Source organism: Vanessa atalanta, chromosome 22, assembly GCF_905147765.1.
Source record: "Vanessa atalanta chromosome 22, ilVanAtal1.2, whole genome shotgun sequence".
Classification (NCBI taxonomy): domain Eukaryota; kingdom Metazoa; phylum Arthropoda; class Insecta; order Lepidoptera; family Nymphalidae; genus Vanessa; species Vanessa atalanta.
The window spans coordinates 9309654-9334154 of NC_061892.1; the positions used below are offsets into that span (position 1 = coordinate 9309654).

At 33.2% G+C, this 24501-nt stretch overlaps 3 protein-coding genes across 4 annotated transcripts in view; 2 read left to right on the forward strand and 1 right to left on the reverse strand.

Annotated features, from left to right (window-relative positions):
• LOC125072839 overlaps positions 1–14707 on the forward strand; it is a 28810-nt gene extending 14103 nt beyond the window's left edge. The window contains exons 5-15 of one of the 2 annotated variants that reach the window (XM_047683557.1): positions 145–326; positions 870–1060; positions 2191–2303; positions 2559–2724; positions 4041–4273; positions 7566–7697; positions 8903–9005; positions 9983–10101; positions 11418–11647; positions 12001–12184; positions 12514–14705. In XM_047683557.1, coding sequence (XP_047539513.1) covers positions 145–326; positions 870–1060; positions 2191–2303; positions 2559–2724; positions 4041–4273; positions 7566–7697; positions 8903–9005; positions 9983–10101; positions 11418–11647; positions 12001–12184; positions 12514–12660 — 1800 coding nt within the window. In that variant the 3' untranslated portion in view covers positions 12661–14705. Of the gene's footprint in view, positions 1–144; positions 327–869; positions 1061–2190; positions 2304–2558; positions 2725–4040; positions 4274–7565; positions 7698–8902; positions 9006–9982; positions 10102–11417; positions 11648–12000; positions 12185–12513 lie in introns of both variants that reach the window. The other variant, XM_047683559.1, reaches the window with a different exon arrangement.
• A 538-nt stretch (positions 14708–15245) lies between these two features.
• LOC125072840 (ovalbumin-related protein X-like) lies at positions 15246–16652 on the reverse strand. Its single transcript, XM_047683560.1, has one exon. The coding sequence runs from the start codon at positions 16473–16475 to the stop codon at positions 15264–15266; it is 1212 nt and encodes a 403-aa protein (XP_047539516.1). The 5' UTR covers positions 16476–16652; the 3' UTR covers positions 15246–15263.
• A 576-nt stretch (positions 16653–17228) lies between these two features.
• Positions 17229–18498, forward strand: LOC125072556 (serine protease inhibitor 77Ba-like). Its single transcript, XM_047683178.1, has one exon. It carries the CDS (start codon positions 17269–17271, stop codon positions 18475–18477), a length of 1209 nt encoding a protein of 402 aa, XP_047539134.1. The 5' UTR covers positions 17229–17268; the 3' UTR covers positions 18478–18498.
• The last annotated feature ends 6003 nt before the right edge of the window (positions 18499–24501 follow it).

Consider the following 24501-nt stretch of genomic DNA (forward strand, 5'->3'; position numbering starts at 1 on the left):
AAATCAATTCACAGTATAGTGTAGAGATACTGTAGAGATTTTAATTTACAGGATTAATTCTCTTGCTGAAAAAAGGTATACGCTTACTCGTAGTCCGAAGCTCACAATTAGTTCGTTAATTTATATAAGTATATCTTTCAACAGAGACAAGTCGTAAGGTCAAATGCGACCTTCAATGCTTTCGTAGTCCCAGGCCCTCCAGAGCTCACCGAAGAGTTAGTCCCGGTTTCCATGACAAGGGAATTGGAACTAGAGGATGATATGAAGGAATACTGGGGATTTTATCTTCTCCAGGGATCAACAGTGACTGTATCTTCTTGCGTCAGGTTTGTAATTTTATATTTTACATTTAAATTAGCTGTTTATATAAAAGTTAAGTGGCCCAAAAATGTCAAAATCAAAATATACTTTATTCAAGAAGACTTTTACAAGCACTTTTGAATCTTCATGTATAGTTTATTACATGACTATGAAGTGAAGCTACCACCGGTTCGGAATGCAGATTTTACCGAGTAGCACCGGCAAGAAACACAGTAAACTCTTTTTCAACATTTAAAATACAAAGTTATGTTAGTTAAATACAAGTCTACGACCGTCTACAATAAAATTTTTAAGATATTTTTATACCTCTATTGCAATGTCTGCAGAATAATTAACCATATAGTTATAATATTTTTTAATTGAACAGTATTTATATATTTACAAGGCATTTTTAATAACTAGACAAGCATACTTGCACAGAACTTGCTTAGAGGCAGATCCCCATCAGATTATATATTTTACCGTAAAATTTAGTTGATCTCAATACAAAGCATAAAGTGTCTATCATTATACAAATAAAATAAACTTAGAAATACCGATCCATTCAGGTGGCCTGGAGCATCTCTTATCATGATCAAAGGTTATAAACACCTCCAGGAATGCGCTTACATTGGTGACGATTCATCAGAAGAATTAGATGAGCTAATAGAAGCTCACAAACTTGGGCTACTGTCCAACTCCTCGCTACTGGAGAAGATACACCAACTCAATAAAGAAGATGGAAAAGCAAATGATCCTGGTAAGTTTGGACATATTTTGACTTTTTTTTTGTAATATTTGGCCAACGAGCAGGAGGCTCACCTGATGGAAAGTGACTACCACCGCCCATGGACATCTGCAACACCGGGGGGCTTGCAGATGCGTTGCCGGCCTTTAAGGAAGGAGTACGTTCTTTTCTTGAAGGTTCCCAAGTCGTAACGGTTCGGGAAAACCGCCGGCGACAACTGGTTCCACAGAGTGGTTGTGCGAGGCAGAATAAACAGACTTACTGTTGCTGGGAAGTATTTTGACTAATGTATTATTCCCGTAACATTACAGCTGCAATATAAACTTTTTGATACAATTTTCAATTTAGATGACCGTTTCACTGACTGTCTCACTCTGTCCAAAATGTGCATTCGATCGAATTAATACATAGCATTATGTAATTTTAGCAATACTTTAAGTCCAAAATCAAAAGTTAAGTCAAGTCAGTTATTTGACTTTTTTACCACTATATTTCCAACTTCTGAGAAAAGACCTACTCTCGTTTCGAAAAACTACATACCTAATTCCTAAAACCTTTAACCTCGTGGTAGAAATTAAACCAACACATGTAAATATTGCTGTTTTCCTTTACCACATAGTATTAGATTAATTGTAATGATAGCCATGCTTGATGGTGTTCCCGTCATCTTTAGAAAAGTAAATAATGTATATTTGAAAATCAACATTTACTTTATTGACTAAATACACAAAGTGCGATAAAACAATTGAATTATAATTATTTACTCCACGAGTGAATCATTAAGCTGGTCTGTTTATTCTCTATAGCTCTTATCGTTGTACTCGCAACATTAGATAGTGTTTCACGTGATCATAAAGACAAAACAATATTTGTCCTGAATACAGTGAACGATCAATTTACTATCGCATCCATACATTTCAACGTCTGGTGCATTATTTTCTTATAGGACTTAAAATAACATCCAACTTTACCTGTCTATTAAAATTGCTTAGATGTTACACTTAAGTTAAATAATGCAGACTTCTTCAGAGGAAGTGTTCAGATCGCCTTTACATCGAAAAAACTGTCGAACAAACGAACACAAATTTGTTGTTTCGTGAATGATTAATGATTACATGTATTTAGAGGGGTTTATTGTACAGGAACAATGAAAAGGCACAAGGCTGGAATCAAATTCCACGATCCTAATCAGAAAGCGAACGTGACGTCATTGGGCAACGTGCCTTCTGTTGACGTCACGGACCATGATCCTAAGGTAATACTTAAATAATATTTGTTAGATGAATTAATACTTGGTTACGTCCAGAGCATCACAATTGCGATTAAACGGATAATTACTGCTGAGATTTTGACCACCATATCATGCGGTCATGATTTATATATTGAATGAAAATATTTTATTCATATGACAGAGATATCTTACAATTATTTTTATATTGAGTCACTTTAAAATTCCCCGGCCAGAGCACAAACTGTTTGGAAAACTGGCATTAATAATGTTTTATTTCAGGAACTACGTGAAATCCTCGAAAGGTTACACGCAATACGTCAGGCTGCAAAAACCGAATCTCTGAAATACTACCAACCCCCCTCCCACCTCATGTCTCTGCCAGCTCTACATCGACATAGAGATACCAACGTCGACCGAGACGAAAGGCGATTTCTATCATTTAAAGGTAAGTACAATTTTTTTCTATCATTAATAAATCCTTGCTCACTGAGCTATTCTGGGCGAGATCAAGAACTAAACATCGACGTATAATAACGTACCACAGAATAATTCTATTGAATAACTAGTATTTATTTTATCCAAACATTTATCCCACTATCCGTTATTTCTCCTTGATCAGAGTAGCATGCTATTGTTAAGTAAAACGAATCGTTTCTTAAGCAATGTTACCAGAATTGATATGAAGGCTCTAGAATCTTTGACAAGTTGTCAACTAAATAGCTATTTTAAAAACCGTTGTATTTAAGTCTGTGTAATCAGGATTAACGTTAACAATAAAATTTTACTAACACATCAATAATCTATTTATTAAATATTATATAACTAAAGCAATAGTTATCATAAAACTATAAAATTTTATATTACGGGTACGTTCAACTTTATATTATTTACATAAAATATTTTATAAGTCCTTATAAATAATGTGCAGCGTATACCCTTCATAAATAATGTCGTATATCGTTCCTGATAACAAAATTAGGAATCATGATTTTTTTTTGTCGTCTGTATGAAATTTTAACTATTTTGTACATTACGAATGCGCCACCAATTCCAAGATGTTATGTCCCTTGTGACTGTTATTACACTGGCTCGCTTATCCTTCAAACCGGAATACAACAATACTAAATAGTACTGCACATTCAGGTTTCCTCACGATCTTTTCCTTCATCACCAAGCACGAGATAAATTCTAAACACAAATTAAGCACATGAAAATTCAGCGGTGTTTGCCGGTCCTTAAGCCCGCAATCATAGGCTTATAAAGATATATTATACGTTTGTAATACACGTATTTATATATATAAATAATAATGGTTTCAACGCATTTAAATTTTATTACAATTTTATAGTACATTTACATCGATTTACATTATTATTTGTAACATATACGTGTTGATTGATAAACGCAATCGTAATCCTATATGATTATGGATGCTTTCTAAAATTATAAAATAAAAGGCAGGTGGGGCGCACGAAGCATTTGTTCAGTGACCTTTTGGAATAGTATTACCATAGATATTTTTTACATTTCAAGTAGATGCACTGAAAAATGAGCCACCTGGTCAGTGGTAACCAGCAATAGACTCAGGCACTGTAAAAAATATTAACCAATCCTAACAATTTCTTATGTCTCCTTAGTAACTAAGATGTCGTGTTCCTTGTCCCCTACCTGTGCTCCATCGTTCAGTATCAAGTACATACAATGTAGATCTATTATAAATATTCATAAATAAATAATTTGATATAAAATTAATGTTCACAGATATTGATGGTAACGGCAGTGAGCCAGCTGCAAAAAATTCAACAGAAATTCCCACAATTAAACCTATTACACTATCTAATGAGAATACTACAACATATAATAATCATATAAATAATAAAGATAATGTAAGCAGCGCTATCAGATCTCAATCCGAAAATAATAAACTCGATAACGATAAAGAAGGAAAGATAAGTGATGTTAATACAAGAAGAAATACAACGGATCTAGGAACGGTAAGTCAATATGTTAGTTTAGATATCGTTCGCCGTATAGCAGTAAATTAGAGGAGTTTCTTGCCGGTTCATCTCGATAGAATCTAGTTTCTGAAACGGTGGTAGCTTTACGTTTAGTTCAATACTGTAACATGACGATTCAAAAGTACTTTTATGAGCCTATTTGAATCAAGAATATTTCGATTTTGATTTTAGAGGTTCCGTTCAATCACAGATCGTGCCCCTCTGCATTAAAATAAAGTTATCTACAATATGTATTTTCTCTTAGTCGTTTCGCGCACACTAAGACATATTTTAAGCAAAAGCCTCACTCGCACATGTAAAGCACGCCGATAATAATTTAACGTGAGTGAATAGATTTTTGACCTAATTGATACATATGTAAATATTATGAAGAGAGACTTTTTATGTTGATATAATACAACGATTAATAAGATACGAGTTTTCAAATAAACTTTAGAATATATATACATACATACATATATATTATACAGATGTTTAAAAAATTGTGTATAGTTTAGTCAGATTTATTTAAAAATGATTATGGCAGATTGACAATAAGTTCGACCATATTTCGAACTGGTGATAACTGGATTTTTATTAAAATCATGATGATAACTGCTTGTAAATACTCGTGTACTTTAATAAAGAATATTTTGATATGAATCAACTCTTGCCATTACTTCATTTAAGTATTCAATAATATCAAGTGTAACTTGATTTAAAATTGCAATTGTGGATATTCTTTTAAATAGTGAGCTTACTAGTCTAGCACTTATTGTTTTATAATTAATAGTGAAATTGAATCTGAATCGGATAATGTTGTCTTAGATTTTCGCGATTATTACACATTGAAATAAAACTAGTTTTTTAACGGATTTAATCGCGTATATTAATTATTTTTAACATCCCGACGTTTCGAGCACTTTGCAGTGTTCGTCTGCCCGTGACCACGAATAATAACGTAATAATCGCGAAAATCTAAGACAACATTATCCGATTCAGATTCAATTTCACTATTAATTATAAAACAATAAGTGCTCGACTAGTAAGTAAGTAGTAAGTAAGTAGTAGTCGTCTGCCCGTGACCACGAACACTGCAAAGTGCTCGAAACGTCGGGATGTTAAAAATAATTAATATACGCGATTAAATCCGTTAAAAACTAGTTTTATTTCACTGAATCGGATAATTTCTTCTGCGCTACAAGAGATTCGCTCTTTAGCAATCTACGATCATTTTAAGAAATGGGTATTCCTTATAACTCTGTAACTTATCTGTAGTTTCTATGATATGATATGTTATTATTGCAGTAATGTATTTATACAGTTTATTAAGTTTTAAAACAGTTTTTCCTAATATAATATTTAGTTATAATTGTGAAGCTGTAAATTTTAATAAAAAAAACGATTAAATTTTTTCCTTTTGCCTAGTAGTCATAATTTTTGGATATTTTCTCGATATAATGAAACATTAAACTTGTAATGAAATTTTAAATTAAAACAAATATATTGTACGATGTAAGTTATGAGCATCTAAATATTTATTTTTGACTTAAAAACTTCCCCGAGCGTATCTACTTTTTTTAATTAAACTAAACTGAATTGCCAGAAAACAAAAACGTAAAAACCAAAACAAAGAGTGTCTCATTTCGTAAAGATTTAAAGGGGTGAAAACGATATAACCAAATTTTAAAAAAGGAAATTTTCCTTTAAGACTTGCATCTATCTCTATCGCACATTACGGGTCGGGGTAATTATATGAAAGAGCACAGCATTTCAAAATACCCTAATATTACTCGCGCCGCGTATCGTTACTTCACAATCCTCTTAAGAAAAAAATATATAAATAAATACATTTCATTCGATCTAAGATTAACTCTTTAGATTATTCAGTGGATAAATAAAATAATACATCCGAACAATGGAAAATTTATCAAATGCATGCTAAACATATTTTATCGTTGTTATCGAAGATATAAAACGTTAGAGTAATTTCCACAGCTTAAAAGATTACATGTAATTCATACGTGACATTATCTGAGTTAGGATATATTTGAGCCTAAGAATAATACTTGACATACTGTTTATTATTATTGTTACTATGCGGCTATACCGCTTGATAGCTTTTCTTTATGATATATGTAGGCGGCCGAGCAAATGGGCCACCTGATGGTAAGTGGTCATCACCGCCTATAGATGATGGTTCTTTAAAAGTAACCATTTCTGACATTGCCAATGCGCCACCAACCTTGGGCTAACATATTATGTAGCGCATGCATATACACTGGCTCACTCACCCTTCAAACCGGAACCCAGCAATAATGAGAACTTCTTTTCGACGGTAGAATATCTGATGAGTGGGTGGTACCTATCTCGACGAGCTTGCACAAAATCCTTACACGGAGTAAAAAGTAACTGATTTTTTTTTAATTTATATTAACTATATCATCAGCGCAATTTTGCTTCTAATGGTGTGTAGTCGAATCGAAATCGTAATAAAATATTAGATTGAGTTATCAAGCAATATTAATTCCGTTCAATACGGAATTGTCAAAAATTAATCACTAATTCTAAAAAAAAAAATTCTCTTTGTTTTTAAATAGATAATACTTTTATCTTATTACAAATTCTCATTAATAACTTGGAAAAATAATTAAATCTTATTAATATAAATATAATTTGTAATAATTTCAAGTTCTACTGTAGTTTTAATGTAACTTTTTATATTCTACTGTGGAAAATCAATTATGTTGTAGACTATTATTGCGCTCATTTGTATTTTATCCGTTACTAAGCTCTATTCCTAATCTTATCTACAAACCTAGTGCGTTTGATCTGAACGAGTTGTATTTTTAAACAATTTATCAATAAACCACAATAAATCTGATAATTTCAAAACATTGACAAATTTTTGTTAATTTTTTTAATCTTAATCAACTCTAAGTGCGTATCGAGCTGGTATTAATAATATAACTTGTCAATTTATTGATATAATAATAATTACTGTATTATGTAATTAAATTCATGAAGATGTCTGCCAAACAGTAGCTCGTAGCCGGGCACAATACAGTTGCACAATACAATCAAATATATATTCCATTATATATATATATATTTTTTAATATGAATAATTACTTTATTTTTTTAATTATTTTTATTATTTATTTTTATAATTTTTATAATTATTTATTCAATTAGTTTCTAAAGATCTTCATCAATCGGTAAATGAAATGTCGATTCAAAAGAGCTATATAAAAGCCTACTTGAATAAATTTGAATCTGATTTTTCCAGAGAACTAACGAAGAGACGAATTCGAAGGAAGTCTACGAAGAAGTGCTGAAACAGTTGCAGTCGCTAGGGGACAGGGGGAAGAGAGTGCTGATGAGGCTGCACGAGAGGATGGGAGTTACAGAAAATAATAAGGTGAGACCCACATGAGTAATGAGTAATACGAAACGTGTGGTCAGGCTTTGTGTATGTGTGTGTCTATCTGGGTGTGTGTCTATGTGTGTGTCTACCACACAAACACACCATTGATTCGATGACCAGGTGGCGATAGCTTGTATCGCTGTATAGGCATGATGCTATGGTAGCACACTGGCGGTGTATTAAGTTGTTATAGAAAATAGAGTCAGTGTAGGAGCGAAAGAGATCACACACTTACTATAAACTAAAATTACAATAAAAATTAAGAATAATTTTCTTCGATACTAGCAAATTTTTGTTACTCTGATCGAGTGCACTTGTCTTTCATATCGAGCATTGACATATCTCAACCAAAAGTGTATTTACGACGGATTGCTAAAGATTAATAGTTAATATCATCGTCTTGTTACAAAGTGTAAGGTTTACATAGCAATATAAGATTGGATAAATAAATAAATAATTTAGTTATTTTATCAAAGATACCGAAGTGCAAAAAATAAAGAGATAAATTTCAGTGAGAATACTACGAAAAATTCAAGCGATCGTGTAATACGCATTTTATTGTTTCGACTTATATGTAACAAATAATTTAAATACAAAAATCTCAATTAATAATCGCCATGTCATTACAATTTTCGGAAGATAGCAAAGTATTTTATTTCCTCAACGATGGGTGTTACAGAGATTACATAAATCTTCGCTCATGTGACTGATCAGTCCACGCGAACCATTAACGGACCTACAACTACAGATTCATTTGCTCTTTAAAACGAATATGGCAATAACACGATTTGCTTTCCAAAACACAAATATAAAAACCCTGTCAAATTCCAAAGTCCGGACATTTTTAGTAAGTTGGAAGTTGAACCCAAACCCTCGGAATCAGCAGCCTTATACGCTAGGTAAAATTATATATCACTTACCCTTCGGCAAAAATCCTGGATCGGGTAATTCATTTCTGCGTGAAAACAGATCAAAACTTCAAAACATAATTTCCTTTACATTCGATAAAATCATTTTAAGTAAAGTAATTACTTAAGTAGAAATTTGGATCCTGTGTTAGACCAATATTTGAATCACTTGCGATAAAAACACCTCCAAATCTTCCTACCAAAAGGAGAGGTTTTACTAGGACATTAGTATTACTACTTGAATTTATTGTGAGCTTTAAATTTATTAATATTTAAATTATTTGTAAGTAGATAGACAAGCCGACTATAACGAGCAGTGACGAGGAGCTGGATCACTTGAGGAAGATTCTGGTTGAAGCTATTGATGAAGAGAAGTCGAAATCACAACGACAACGTAAGCTTAAACATTTGCGCTATTATAAAATATAGAATAGATCTTTACATTATTTTTTTCATTATTTTTTTTATTATAGATTGTGGATGGTCGATATGGCCCAGTGGTTAGAACGCGTGCATCTTAACCGATGATTTCGGGTTCAAACCCAGGCAGGCACCACTGAAATTTCATGTGCTTAATTTGTGTTTATATTTCATCTCGTGCTCGGCGGTGAAGGAAAACATCGTAAGGACACATGCAGGTTGCATGTGTCTAATTTCAACGAAATTCTGCCACATGTGTATTCCGCCAACCCGCATTGGAGCAGCGTGGTGGAATATGCTCCAAACCTTCTCCTCAAAGGAGAGGAGGCCTTTATCCCAGCAGTGGGACATTTACGGGCTGCTAATGCTAAAAAAAAAAAATGTGGATGGTGAAATATAATCATTTCCATATATACATATGTACATCATACTTGAACTTTTATTTAACTTTAATTTAGCATTGGTTTTCGCTCGCGGATCCGTTCCCCGTTTTAGGGCCTTGTCAGGTCCATTCTTGGGATTTAATCTTGCTTCATACCAAATTTCATCGAGTTCAGTTCAGTGATCCGTGAATGAATAACAGACGGACGTCGGTCCGTCTGTTATTCATTCACGGATCACAGATAGACATGGTTGCTTTCGCATTTATAATATGTGTATAGATTCCGTATACAAGAAGAACACCTATGTCAATAAAACGAATGAAACCAAAACATTGTCATAAAAGTATGGATCTATAAGTATGTACTAGGTATAATATGCTTAAAAAATGCTATATTATAACATAAAGTGTATTTTGCCATAATTCGTTCGAAATCTGCTTTTACAAAAATACAAGTAACCTCAAAATAACAAAAAAAAAAACTTATATATGTACCTATATCAATAATGTTAAACCGATTAGTGATTTAAAATTATTTACAATAACCGATTTAAACAATTAATTTACAGAAAAACGTCGTGATGCAAGAGAAACTGCCAGAAACAAAAGAGAGCTGCTTCTTGGACAGATTGAACTAGAAAAGCAACTGAATGCAGATGACGAAGCGAGGGACTACGCTGCTGAAGAGGTTTGAATAATATGCACTTTACTATTATATAGGATTATTGGTAATTCGACGAATTCCCGTTAGGAGGTGATAGGGGTGACTATTTGCGATAATTTTAACCCCCATATGCATCATGCAAAGGTTAAACATTTTTGAGTTATCACGTTTTTTAGTTTTTTTTTCAAAATAAAACAAAAATGCAACTTCAAAAATTTATTTTAAAAAAAGTATCAATTAATATGTATTTTTTTCTTCTGATTTATAAAAACGATTAAACACTGGTTACTTGTCAATATTAAAATAGTAATTATCCGTCCAAATTAAAAAATGCGAGACGGAAAAAGATATTATTTCAATATTTTTTTGATTTTTTTTCCACATAAATGCCTTAAAAACTAAAAAAAATCGTTATAAAACTTGTCCTGCAGATTATTTTAAAAACAAACCCTTTTCTTAGCTTTCCAAAATGTATAACAACTAGGAACTTATTTCAAAGCAATCGAAATAAAATGACCACAAAGGACGCTGGTGGAAATTCGTATTCGAACATGAGTGGATTCGGACTAGAGTCATGTAACATTCCCACAAAATATGTTAAAAGGCACTCTTATTTGGGGTACTGCTGCACATATTTATAACTATTTTTAGTCATAAAAAGAGTTCTCTGTTTTATTTCTAGTCTTGTAACTCGAGATGTTTTTCTAGATATTTTTTAAAACGTACTTACTTGCCGTTGAGTCACAATGTATTAATAGCAATATTGTGTGTATTTACCGCACTACAAATATAAATGAAAAAAACAGCGATAATCATTTAGTTTTATATGGAAAAAGTTAACAGCCCGTAAATATCTCACTCCCGGGCTGAGGCCTCCTTTCAATTTAAGAAAAAGGTGGAGCTAATTCTTCGACGCTGTTCCATTGCTTTTTTTTATAAATAAATATTGGACAACATCACATACATTACTCAGATCCCAATGTAAGTAGCTAAAGCACTTGTGTTATGGAAAATCAGAAGTAACGACGGTACCACAAACACCCAGACCAAGACAACATAGAAAACTAATGAAATTATTGCGGTTTGGTGGATACTCATATGGCAGATTTTCATTGAAATAAGACATAATATGTAGGTTTTCTCACGATTATTTCCTTCACCGCCGAGCACGCGATGAATTATAAGCTCAACTCATACATAAATACCTCAAAAATGCAAATACGCAAATAGCAAAGTATTTAAATATCATATACGCGACAAATGTATAAATACATCATTCTTATTATTGATCATTAAAAATATCATACCAACAAATAATGACATATCCAAATACATTCCAGGGTCTCGAACCTGACGGTTATGCAGAGCATCACCACCAGATAAATGAAACAACCGCATTCGATATGTCCAACTCCGAGTTTTGGTCGTCGTTCTCCAGCAGTGAGGAAGCGTTGCTAGAGTGTGCGGGACTCATACTGAATTTGCCGCTTACTCCTCATGCGTCCTGTAAGCCTGGTGCTCCAGATAAAGAAACAAATGCAGCTTCTAGAGCGAATGCTTTAACTTATAGGTATGTTTTAATCAGTAATGGGATAGAAAGTTATGATATAATTACACACCAATTCATTTAGTTTTGTCTGTCTGTCTTGTCACGCATAATTAAAAAAAAATGAATAATGAATGAGTGACCGGGTTTTAATAGGACAGGCATATGGGGCTTAACCCTTAAGGCTTTATGAACCAAGACCAAGACCAACGAGACAGTATCAAAATATAATATGCTTAAAATCTCTCTGGGCATTTGATCAATATTGGATAATCCAAAAGACATTAAAAACTATAAAAAATAACACAATTTAATTTGCACAATAATGAACGTGAGGCTAAAACAATAATTGAAATAAGGAATAATTTCTATTGCAGAGTCCCAGCAAACGGCTACTACTTCTTCGTGTTTAATTCGGAAAATGAAGTTCAAAGAAACTTCATCCGAGCTCGCTTCGACCTGCAGAAGACGAGATACGACGTGGCTCGCACGACGCTCCGAGAGTGTCGGAACAGCACCGACCGTTGCGACTTATCACTTGACATATTTTCCAGCCAAAAGGTAATAATTAATGTTTATGCCAAACAGGAAATATTTTAAAAATGTCTTTATACTTGGAATTGAAAATGTCGTCGCTTCTATTAAATTTAATTTCCATATTGGGTTTATTTATTCCATCTGGGTATTACCGTATTGGTGGCTGGTGGCCAGTGTTACTATGGGCACAACGAACATTATACTTTCCAAGATTAATTGAGCATTGGTGATGTAGAAAATGGTTAAAATTTCATAGGGCGTCAATATTTATGGGCAATGGTAAAAATTTACCATCAAGTAGCCCATTTTCCCTATACTTTTAAGCAAAAATAAAATAAGTTTTAAATTTTCAGGTGGTTCTGGAGCTTCCGTTGCGGAACAACGATTCCCTGTGGAACGAACAGTTCGTGATAATATCAGAATGTGAGCCTCGAACGTCTGTGTATCTCGCTTGTGTGATCGCCGTACCTATACTCATACTGGCATTTGCGTTTCAATGACGAGAACATTCTAGAACATTCTTGAATACACTTCGAATTGCTATTACGATATTCAATTCGGTAATTGATCGTGGTGGTCGTTAAACTTTACAATATTATGATCTTATAATTTTAGATATTTTATGATATTTTTTTTTAGTTTGCTAGACAAAATACCAGATTATTAAGTTTACAATCAGAATATGCACAAAACAATAATAGCAGACAAAAATAAATACGATTGTCTTTACAAATTGAAAACTAAAGAGTACAAAGTCGTTGTGGCTAATTATAAGTTTGTATTTAATTTTAAATAATTAATAATCATAAGATAGTTGTTACACTTATCAAGGATATTACGTATATTGTGTTGTTTAAAAATATATAGATATTCACTTAATATAAGTACATGTTATAGTTTTGAAGCCTCATGTATAGAATTTTATATCAGATTATGTATCTAACAGTAAAAGCCGCCTAAACGTCTGATTAAGAATCGAATATCAAATTAATTGCATAGGTACGATAACAGAAAAAATATTCTCAATTGAGACCTAGTTAATATAACGTCAAAATTATCTATCGTCATCTTAATAGAATTATCAGTGACATTTAAAAACATATTGACAACTGTTTGGTATTCGTTTCTCGGTTCAGTCTTCTCTCTCATGAGATATTCTACCGCCAAATAACAGTATTCAGTATTGTTGTATTTCGGTTTGAAGGGTGTGTGAGCCAGTGTAACTACAGGCACAAGGGACATAGCATCTTAGTTCCCGAAATTGGTGGCGCAATAGTAAGGAATAGTTAATATTTCTTACAGCGGAACTGTCTATGACTATGGTAGTAACTTCTTACCATCAGGTGGCCCATTTGCTCGTCCGCCTACCAAATTTGCTTCAAATGTTTATCTTAAGATAAACAATCATAAAATTTATATATTCCATGCAATTTGCTAATAGCTGTTCTATATTGTACACTACTAATAGTTCTCGGTTTATCTTCTTATATATTAATAGCATAAGCCGATTATTGTCCTGGTGATTAAGGGACGATAGCTGCACATAAAAAATCGTCATTTGCATGTGATGTGCTGAAAATTAAAAAAAAAAATTGTATAAGAAATTAAATCATTTAAAAAAGGTTTCATCATTTTGGCGCCAAATGTTACTTGCAGTTTACATACAATCATAGGTTTCGAAATTTCAAAAAAACCGTTTGAATAAACGCGAAGTTTCGTAGGCGACCCACTAATCGGGCGTCTTTGTTTATAATACAACACTGTTTCGGTTAAATACTTATATTCATTGTAATTTTACTTCCAAAATTCCGATAAAAGCTTCGTCAACATTGAAAGGGAAATTAGCGAATCCATTATGAAAGATATCGCGTCTATTGAAAGACAAATTTGTTAATTTGTCTTTTCTCCTCTTGTGGTTGACATAGGCTGCAGAAAAAGTGCACTCGACAATTTTAGAAGCAATTAAAATTCTCAATTCAATACGCCAATTTTTGATCGCGTGTCATTATTGATTGATGATTTAAAACACAATATAGATAATGTTTGTTATTTCCAAAGCGAATTTAACATCAACAATGTATCAGGTAGAACGACATAAATCAGAAATGTATCTAATGTGTTTATGTTATGCTTGTTTATATACTTTCATTCGGTTCGGTATTCACATCTTTTAACTATCGATTGAAAGGGAACTGTTTATTTACATTTTTCACTGCGAGTTCATTCTGAAACAACCATGGCTTCGAGCAACGTTTTCTGCAGAAGTCAGTAACTTTTTTGGTAAATTGCCCGATTTAATTTGCCCTTTATTTTAGTAAACATTTTGGATGTAACTATGATAGTAGACTTGATGATTCTTCCATGATGAAAAAATATAAAAGCATTAATAAGCATATTCGCGCTATATATTATTGTAATGTCCTGTCATTTATAAAATTCAATTTAGTTGTATATAGAAAATAAAACTAAAATCATCATCGGCTGTGCAGTAGTCAGATAGTTAAATATTTTGTAAATTCTTTCAAAATTAAATGGAATAATTATTCAAAATATATAAGTCATATCATTATTTAGATTTAGTAACTAATAAAAATTATTAGTAAAATCAACATTTAATACGAATAATGTGGACTCAACATTTACATGATTTTATCGTAAAGAATTTGGTACAAAAAAAAAGAAAAGTTTTACAACAATTTAATAAATCTTTAAATTAAATAAATATTAGTGTAAATCATAACTAACAAAGCATTTTAAAAGTTAATTACTAATATAAGATAAGCCGAAAATTTTCCATAGTTGATTGACCTCATTCTGATGAGACTTTTTTTTTTCTTTTGGTTTGTAAAACTTTCCTTAAAAAAATTACTACAATTTGTCCAATAGCGATATTTGGTTAGATGCCATTTGTATATATAATAAAATGTTAGTATTTAAGTAAATTCAATGAAATACATATCGAAATGTTTTTATATATTTTTAAATGACTTCATTATCGGAGGCTGTTATTGTGATACTAGTCATAAATATATCGTTATTCATTAAAAAATGTTACCAATAAAAGATTAAAAATAAAACGAATATGTTGTCATTAATTAAACCTTTAATAAATATTCGGAGTACTATAAATTCCACCAAACAATATGACATCAGTTTTCCTATCGACTATGAGGTAGACAAACGGCCTGTCAGCTTTCAATTCTTCATTGTTACCTACAATCAAAAATTCAGCGACTGCACCTGCAGTTGCACCTTTTTCGGTTACCTCTATATCAGCGACTTGTGTCATCAATGACGTGTGCATTTTAAAATCACTTATTCCCCCAAAATCAGCTAAATCTGGATAAAAAATACGTTTCACTCCCATATCATACACCAATTCAGGAATATTCTCTAACTCTGTCTTTATATTGAATCTAGGTATCCTAACAGTCGCAAGCTTAGTTCCTTCTCTTTTGAAATTGTTAAATATAGTCATCAATCTTATGTCTTTTAAATAATATAATAAATTTTGGACACTACTCTTAGTAGGTAAAAATACGAGCATCGAAATTCTATCGTTTGTATTGAATGGCAGCTCTATAACTTTTGCATTAATTAATGGCAATGTTGTTAGATTAAAATATCCAGTTTGTGACATCAATCTAACATTCCCAATGGGTACTTTATCTTCTGAAAAGAAAGGTTCTGTTGAAGTATAAACAGGGTTAAATGATGTTTTCCAGTCACTCTTGAAGTACGCTGTTTCAGTCATCAATAGAACTGACATATTAAAATCTTCAGCTTGAATGCTGTCTTTAATAACACCATCCGTATCCATCTGAATAATGTCGTTGACTTTTGCTGCTGCGTCATCAGGTTCGTTGAAATTTAATGACAATATTTTAGTTGAATTAGATTTTTGTATTTCGTTTTGAAAAGAGTTCTTAACGTTTAACAATTTGTTAATGATGATAACGTTCGTCCTTTTAGTCATAAAACCTAATTCTTCGTCCATTCCATTTAGAACCTCTTTATATTTCCTCCTAAAACATAACATACGATGATATCTCGTTACTTTCCTGATTTCTCTCTCAGTAGGACCTCTAGCTCCTTCCGCCAGAGTCATAAGTTGCAGCCACGTTGACAAAGGTGAAAACACAAAATGATATCCTGTTTCTTGAGCCACTCTGTCCAAAAGTTGAACAGAGAAATCATACGTCGGTCGTTTGAACGTATTTACTGCACTTTCGTGATTACAAGAACACTTAACACAGAGCACTGGTGTTAACAGAAGTATTGCAAACGTAATCTTGACCATCGTCACTAAATACATCACTGTATTATTTCGTTCACTTGATGTCACTATCAATTTATAAATATTAATATTACATTAAATTGACAACTAAATCATATAGCTACCTACTCCACTAATAACAAAATACTCGTTCATTCAATGCTAAGATTATTGTTACAATCAGTATTTATAAACTCAACAGCAGATAAACTTAGGTCAATGAGTTTTAAGTATCTGCAAATAGGACGTTATAAATTTAAGGAATATTCTAGAATCTTGAAACGAATGTACACATCGTCCTTATTATGTATGGCGTAAGACCGAATTTAGTTTTGTGACAATTTATTGCTGATAAGCTTGAATTCAATGTAATAGATTGTAAATAAACAAAAGGGAATACTGCCTGGTTCTCATTAACATTGCTAGCGTTGCCATTTTTCTAGATAATGTAACGTACATATTAAGTAGCACAAATTAAAACAAAATTGGCAATAGTTTTATGTAATAAGACGTAATTAGAGTAATATTACCAAGTGTTCTGTAATAAATTGGATTGATGATTTTAATCTTTGTTGATATTGAAAATTCATCAAAATATTTAAAAAAATAGCATTTTATATTTAAACAATATACACATTGATAAATGTAAATATTTTCTCTCTTTTTCCTTATGAATAATTATGATGACATATAGATGTTATTAAAATGAAATCATTGAAGTTTCCGAATAGTGGAACTTTAACCTCAACGATAAACAAGCTGTGATAACGTTGACACTAATTTCGCCTTCAATATTTTAGTATCTGCAGCTTGTTCATCGAATACAATCGAAATGTCTAGACTCATATTCATCTTAATATGTGGGTTAATTCCATCTCTACTTGCCCAGTGTACTGTGAAAAAAACAGAACCGCTTTTCAAGAGATCAGTGTTCGAGTTTTCGGTTAATTTGTTGACAAGAATTGCCCAAGAAAAGGAAAATCATTTCGTAACATCTACTCTGTCAACATGGACCTTACTGACATGTACATCTTTGGGCGCTTCTGAAACGACCCTTTCAGAATTGAAACAGGTTCTCCAATTGGAAAATAATAAGTGTTTTAATAATAAATACTTAAAACTTGCAAACCGTGTTACAAGTAATAATAATACGGACGTAGTGTTTGAAAGAAGCGCAAGTATATACGTAGATAGTAAATTAGAAATCCGAAACAAATTTAGGAAAAGGATTTCAGAAAGTGGTGTTAGCCAAATTGAAACTATATCATTTGAAGATAGCGATAAAGCTACACAGATTATAAATGATTTTGCGAGCCGGGCGACTCATGACACAATAGACGAAGTGGTGTCTCCGGGAGACCTTGATGATGTGCTTATGGTTATGATTGATGCTGTATACTTCAAGGGGTCTTGGCAAACTCCATTTGTGTATGAAGAGACCGAAGTCAGTCCATTTTATAATGAACGAGATGTTCAGATCGGTACCGTCAATCTCATGTACCAAATTGGTTCGTTTAATATAAGAACGATTCAGAAGATAAACGCAAATGTACTTGAACTTCCATACGGCAAAAACAACAGATACTCCATGTTAATATTTTTACCGGAGGAAAATGTATCCCTGTACTCAGTAATAGAAAAACTGAAGTTAATTAGTCTATCGACAATAAGTAAGCTGTTCGACGAAATGGGCCCACAAATGGTTTCAGTTCAAATACCGAGATTCAAGATAACATCTGATCTTAGTAACTTGAAAGAACTGCTAGTTGATATGGGCTTGAAAACAATGTTCGACAGTTCCCAGGCTCAATTTCCAATAATATCCAAATATCCATTATATGTTGCAAACTTTATTCAAAAGGCTGACATAGAAGTGACAGAAGAAGGGACGGTAGCAAGTGCGGTGACGAAAGCAGAATTCGCCTTCAGAACATTCCCTGCCCAATTCGTTGCAAATAGGCCTTTCTTTTTTATGATAGTCGATAAGAAATCCGAGGTTCCAATCTTTACTGGCGCTTATTCGAAGCCAAGTTTATTTTGAGATGGTATAAATATTTCATCACTTTGATTTTTTTTAGCTGTTTAATTATAATATCAAATAATAAATTAACGTGGAACACTTAACACATTGTTAGTTTGTACAAGATATTTTAAAACAAATTCGTTACGTAAGATTATTTTTTCTAAGTAAAAAATCTAAAGAAAATATATTTTTATTACAATGAAGGTTTTTTTTTCGACGGAATAGCATTATATGGAAGATTTTCTTTTAATTTTGTACATATTGAACATTAATACGAATACGAATATATTAGACTAATATTATTTTTTTTTATTATTCTTTATTGTACAAATAAAACATGTACAGAGGGCGGACTTAACGCTATAACAGCATTTTCTGCCAGCCAACCCAGAATAGTGTAGGAGAGTAGTCAGTAGGGTGTGCACAGAAGTTGAAGAATAATTTTAAAAAATATATACATAGCAATACATGCCTATAAATATATATAATAATAATACAGTACAATTCGATATTATACATAATATATAATACATAAATATACATATACATAATATACATAAATATTTAACATATATACATAAATATATATATATGTATATATATATACATATATATATATTTATCCAATTATGATAATAGTATTTATGAAAAGACATCACATAGTGTTGACAGACGACAAATAAAATTCTTTTACTTGGCGCTTGAAGGAGTCGCGCGATGGAGCTCTACGAATAGAATCAGGCAAAGTGTTCCCGGGCTGCAACTAGAGAGAAAGAGTTGGAAACAAAGCCAGATTTATGGGAAGGTATGAAAAGGGTAAGGGAATGAGAGGATCGTAGGGGCTTATTATGAGTAGAGGAAAGAAGAGAAAATTTAGAGGATAAGTAAGTGGGAGCATTAGGGTCGGTAAGAATAGAGTAGAGAAGACATAGAAGCCGAGTATATCTACGTTCCCGTATAGGAAGCCAGTGTAACTGTTTCATAAAACGAGAAACGTGGTCGAATTTACGTAAGCTAAAGTATTTTATATAATATATTGAGGAATGAGGTGTTGTCGATGTATCGATCTATCTGCCATCTCCAGTCCGCGGGAAAAATTAAAAAGATTAAGATGCGCGCGCAGTGAAGACATCCATTCACTATTAATTTTGTATTCGCTTTTGTTGCTTCATTTAAATTTTTCCTGAGCTCCATCTGCCTTTTGTTTTATAACATTTACGAGAAAAGTATAATAATTTAGATTCAGATATTTTATTGTAAAATTTAAGAATATATATCGAAAAATTCGTAGTTAACAGCTATGAATTATGATGTGTATTTTATTATTTATTTCGCCTAAAGTCCGCAGACATAAGTTGATAATTCAGCACACATATTTTTAATAGAGGTAACATTTATGGAATTATTTTCGTTATTTACAGATAATTTAAGTTCGAAGTCAGTCTTAGACTTTTCACAATCTTTTTGTTAGATAATATTTTAAAAAAAAAATGTACTTGATCGTCTCGGTTAAACAATAATAAAAAACAAATTTTATCTTAAAACTTAACATTACGTAACATATTATTTCCAAAATCACATCTTTCTCCTGATGACTGAGAATCGAAAAAATCTTGTAACCAACTACAAATATTCTTGCGAGGTAAATTTATGATCATTTTTAGTATCTTATCCTGAATAGTCGTTATTTGTATACTTCACAGCTAATGCGACCGAGAGTTTTCTGTAACACAGTACTCCGAACTCTGTATAGGTTACTTAACGTTGGTAACCTTGGGAACTAAGATATCATGTCCCTTTAGTTAAACTGGCTTAATCTCTCTTCAATCTGGATTAGATCTATAAGTATTGCTGTATGAAAGTCGAATATAAGGCAATAGAACACAATGTCCCATACTTGAGTATTTCATACCTCTCATAACACAGTTTTTCAAACCTATAAAATAGCAAATATTAATAAAAGTAAAAAAACAATAGTAAAAGTTAATAGCGTCTATTTTTTCTCTTCTGCGTTCGGTAAATCACAAGAATATATCTCGCGTGCGTAACAGCGCAGACATATAACCTTCAATTTTAACTTTTCTTGGAATTCAAGATTACTACGTGACCTCTGATATATGTTTATTTTTAGCAATATTAAAAACAAAAAATAACGCCTGTTAGTTTGGTATTGTCGTATTTTTAAACTATTTATCTCTATTAAAAGCTATGGATTGTATCTTATTCAATATGCTTTCTTTATTAGTAGTAGTGAGATCATGTCGAAACACTGACTCACTTTGCACGGTATGTCGTCCGAAAACGTAGTATAAACTATGTTAACAGTATGTATTTTCACTGACACCTCATATATATTAGCAAAAGCTTTATCTGTTACGTAGAACTTGATTAAAATGGTGTTACAAGATTTTTCCTAGACAAATGATTGAAAATAAAAGCTTGAAAAACATTAAAAGGTAAAAATAAAGTGACAATAATTGACGACCTCCGTGGCCGAGTTGTGTGTACACCGGTTTTCAGGGGTACGCCACTGGGGTTCGATCCCGGCCGAGTCGATTTAAAAGAGTTCATTAGTTTTCTGGGTGTATGTGGTACCGTCGATACTTCTGATTGTCCATAACACAAGTGCTTTAGCTACTTACATTGGGATCAGAGTATGTATGTGATGTTGTCCAATACTTATTATTTATTATTATAATGCTTGTAATATATAATATAATAAATATCAATTAACTAATAAAAAAATGGTTCGTGATAAGACCGTCCGTGTAGCATCACAAACCCACTCATGAGATATTTTGTCAGCGAGCAGCAAGACTTAGTATTGTTGTGTTCCTGTTTTAACTGGTGGGGAATACTACCGTTCTAATATTAGCATATAACTACTATAACATTTATTAATTAAAATAATTATTAAGTCTAACTCCACTCTCAGACCACAGTAGTCAAAATTTTTCCGTAATTGACAAAACAGTAAGGTATTCATATAAAATCATATGTCCTTCTTTGAAATAATATTATAGGATTTTTAAGTTTTCGCTTGCGTTAGCTTTGGTTGACACACGTGTTAGTGAGATATCTGTGTTATTATAATCATTTTCTGTTATTCTTTCCATAATTTTTTAGTGCAAATAGTTAATTTATATGGTTTCTGGGTTTTACTAACCATATTCGGTTACGGTAAGTGTTTATTTACTTTTATAGTTATAGTATATTAGTTGGTAAGTTAAAGTAGTTAGATAATGGATGTTGATCCTCCTCCTGAACCTCCCGATCCCGGGGGTGTGGAAAAAGTTATTGACCTCAATAAATCTTCCTCTCGCAAACGTTCCGGGGATAAATCCACCGCCACTCCCGATTCCTCCTCAAAAAAAACAGTCGTTCATCCCACTACCGCAACTCCTTCCATTCAGACTGTTTATATTAATCCCGCTTTTACTGACGGCCCTAAAAGTTACGCTGATGACGATAAGGGTCCCTTCATTGTCCATGTCTCCCGGGAAGTTTCTGATCCTTCTGCAGGTAACTCAATCCGAGCCATCAAATTCGGTCAGTTTTTACATATGCACAAAATTGGTTGTATTATTAATGATGGAGTTAAAAACGTAGGTCGCAACAAAATAGAAGTCCAATTTTCCTCAGCCCAATCTGCAAATGATTTTTTAAAAAACCCGATACTGGAACTATGTAAGTACAAAGCAACGTTACCAACTTACAATGTAACTAGAATGGGTCTCGTGAAAGGTGTTCCGGTTGACTGGTCTATGGAGGATCTTATAGAGTCTATCGAGCTTCCTCATGGTAGTGGTGAAATATTAAAAATGAGGCGTTTAAATCGTAAAACCATCAACGAAGGAGTTGTGAACTGGATTCCAACTCAGTCAGTGGTAATAACGTTTAAGGGCCAAATCCTTCCCAATAAAATATATTCATTCCATACCTCTCTTCCCGTTGAAACATATAATCTCCCTACTATAATTTGTTTAAACTGTTGTCGTTATGGCCACATTAAGACTCAGTGTAGATCTACTCCCAGATGTTTTAAATGTTCCCAATCTCATACAGGTGAGTTGTGTGAGGTTACTAAAGATAATGCTACATGCCTTCACTGTTCTGGTAAACACTTTGCTACAGACAAGGATTGTCCAGAGTATTCGCGACAGCAATCAATAAAAATTGTTATGTCTCAGGACAATATCTCTTACATGGAGGCAGCTTCTCGCTTCCCTAATGTTCGCAGGTCCTACGCTGAGGTAGCAAAAGAGATGTTTTCCTCTCCTGTATATATTCCATCAAGCCCTAGTCCATCTAAATCCTCCCCACCTCCTAATAGATCATATAGACAGACCATCTTCCGTTCTCCTGCCCCTAGAGTTCCTCAAGGGAAGGGGTATGATAAACAAGCCCACCAAGCCATAGTTGGCAATTGCCCTTCCTCCTCTCCAAATGGTTGTGCTCTAAATGCTGATAATCCCTCCCCTCCTAATAACAATTCTAACTTATTAGAATTACTCACCAAAATCCTCCTTAACATTCTAAGCACATGTAATGAAATCCCTTTACCGTCCAACGTTGCCAATGATTTACATCAACTCTTCAACATCCTTAAAAATGGCCCCAATCAGATTCCTTCAATGGAATTGTAAAAGCATTCGTCCTAAGAAACCTGACCTCCTCTCCCTTATTAATTCATATAAACCTGTCATTATTGCCCTCTCTGAGACATGGTTAATTCCCGGTTCTCGATTTCGGATTCCGGGTTTTTCCTGTTTGAGGGATGACAGAAGTGATGGGTATGCAGGTAGTGCCATCCTGATTAGGCACTCTATTCCCTTCTCCCAAATTCCCTTACCTCCTTTTAGCCAGCATATCAATGCCGTGGCTATAAAAGCCTTTAATATATCCTTTTTATCCCTTTACATTCCCCATCCTAATTCTTCTCTTGCTCCTGAATTACACTCCATCTTCTCTTCCCTTCCAAGCCCTATTCTTGTTATGGGGGACTTTAATGCCCATCATACGTTATGGGGTTCCTATCACTGTGACGGATTTGCTCCCTTGTTGGTGGACATCGTTGATGATGTAAATTTATGCATTCTCAACGATGGCTCGCCGACTCGTAGAGTTTATCCAAATCAGAATCCTTATTCTGCCGTCGACTTATCCCTATCAACTCCCTCCCTATCCTCACAAATATCTTGGAATACCCTCCCATCAACATTTGGAAGCGACCATTTTCCTATCCTTCTTTCACTTAAGAACAGATCCCTCACATCCTTCAAATCATCCCCTCTTCTAAAATACAGACTAAAAAATGTTAACTGGTCAGCATACTCTAACTCTGTTGATGCCATGTAAGACTCCCTCCCTGGTTTTGTGAATGATGAAAATATTATTGCTTACTACGAACTTTTCCTTAATGCTATCAAATCCTCTGCTGATGCCCATTTTCCTCTAAAAAATATAAATAAAAAGACTTTGCTTTCTCCTCCTTGGTGGGATGAAGAATGTAATGTCATGGTCCAACGGAGATCTGAAGCCGAAGAGTCATATACAGTCTCTATGACTCCACAAAATTTCATCAAATATCAGCGTATTGATGCCAAAATTAAAAGACTGTTCAAAAAAAAAGAAAAAGCTAGGGTAGACCAACTTCTGTGAATCCCTCAGTCCTCGATCTCCTCCTCAAACAGTTTGGACAAATCTTAAGAAATTTCGCCGCTCCCTCAACTCAGAAAATCCAAATGCCAATAATCCCTCCATATGGCTTAATGATTTTGGTGCCAAGCTGGCACCTCCCTTTGTCCCATGCCAGGATAGCTTTATTACACTGGCTCCAACACTTGTATCGGATGATATGGATGGTCCGTTTACTCTCTCAGAGCTCCATACAGCTCTAAAGGGACTTAAAGACTCATCTCCAGGGGAAGATGGCGTTCCCTATTCTTTTATAGTAAACCTTAGTGATAAAGCTAAATGCGTCTATTTGAATTTAATTAATGCTTTTTTCTCAGCAGGAATCGTCCCGGAATCTTGGAAGTC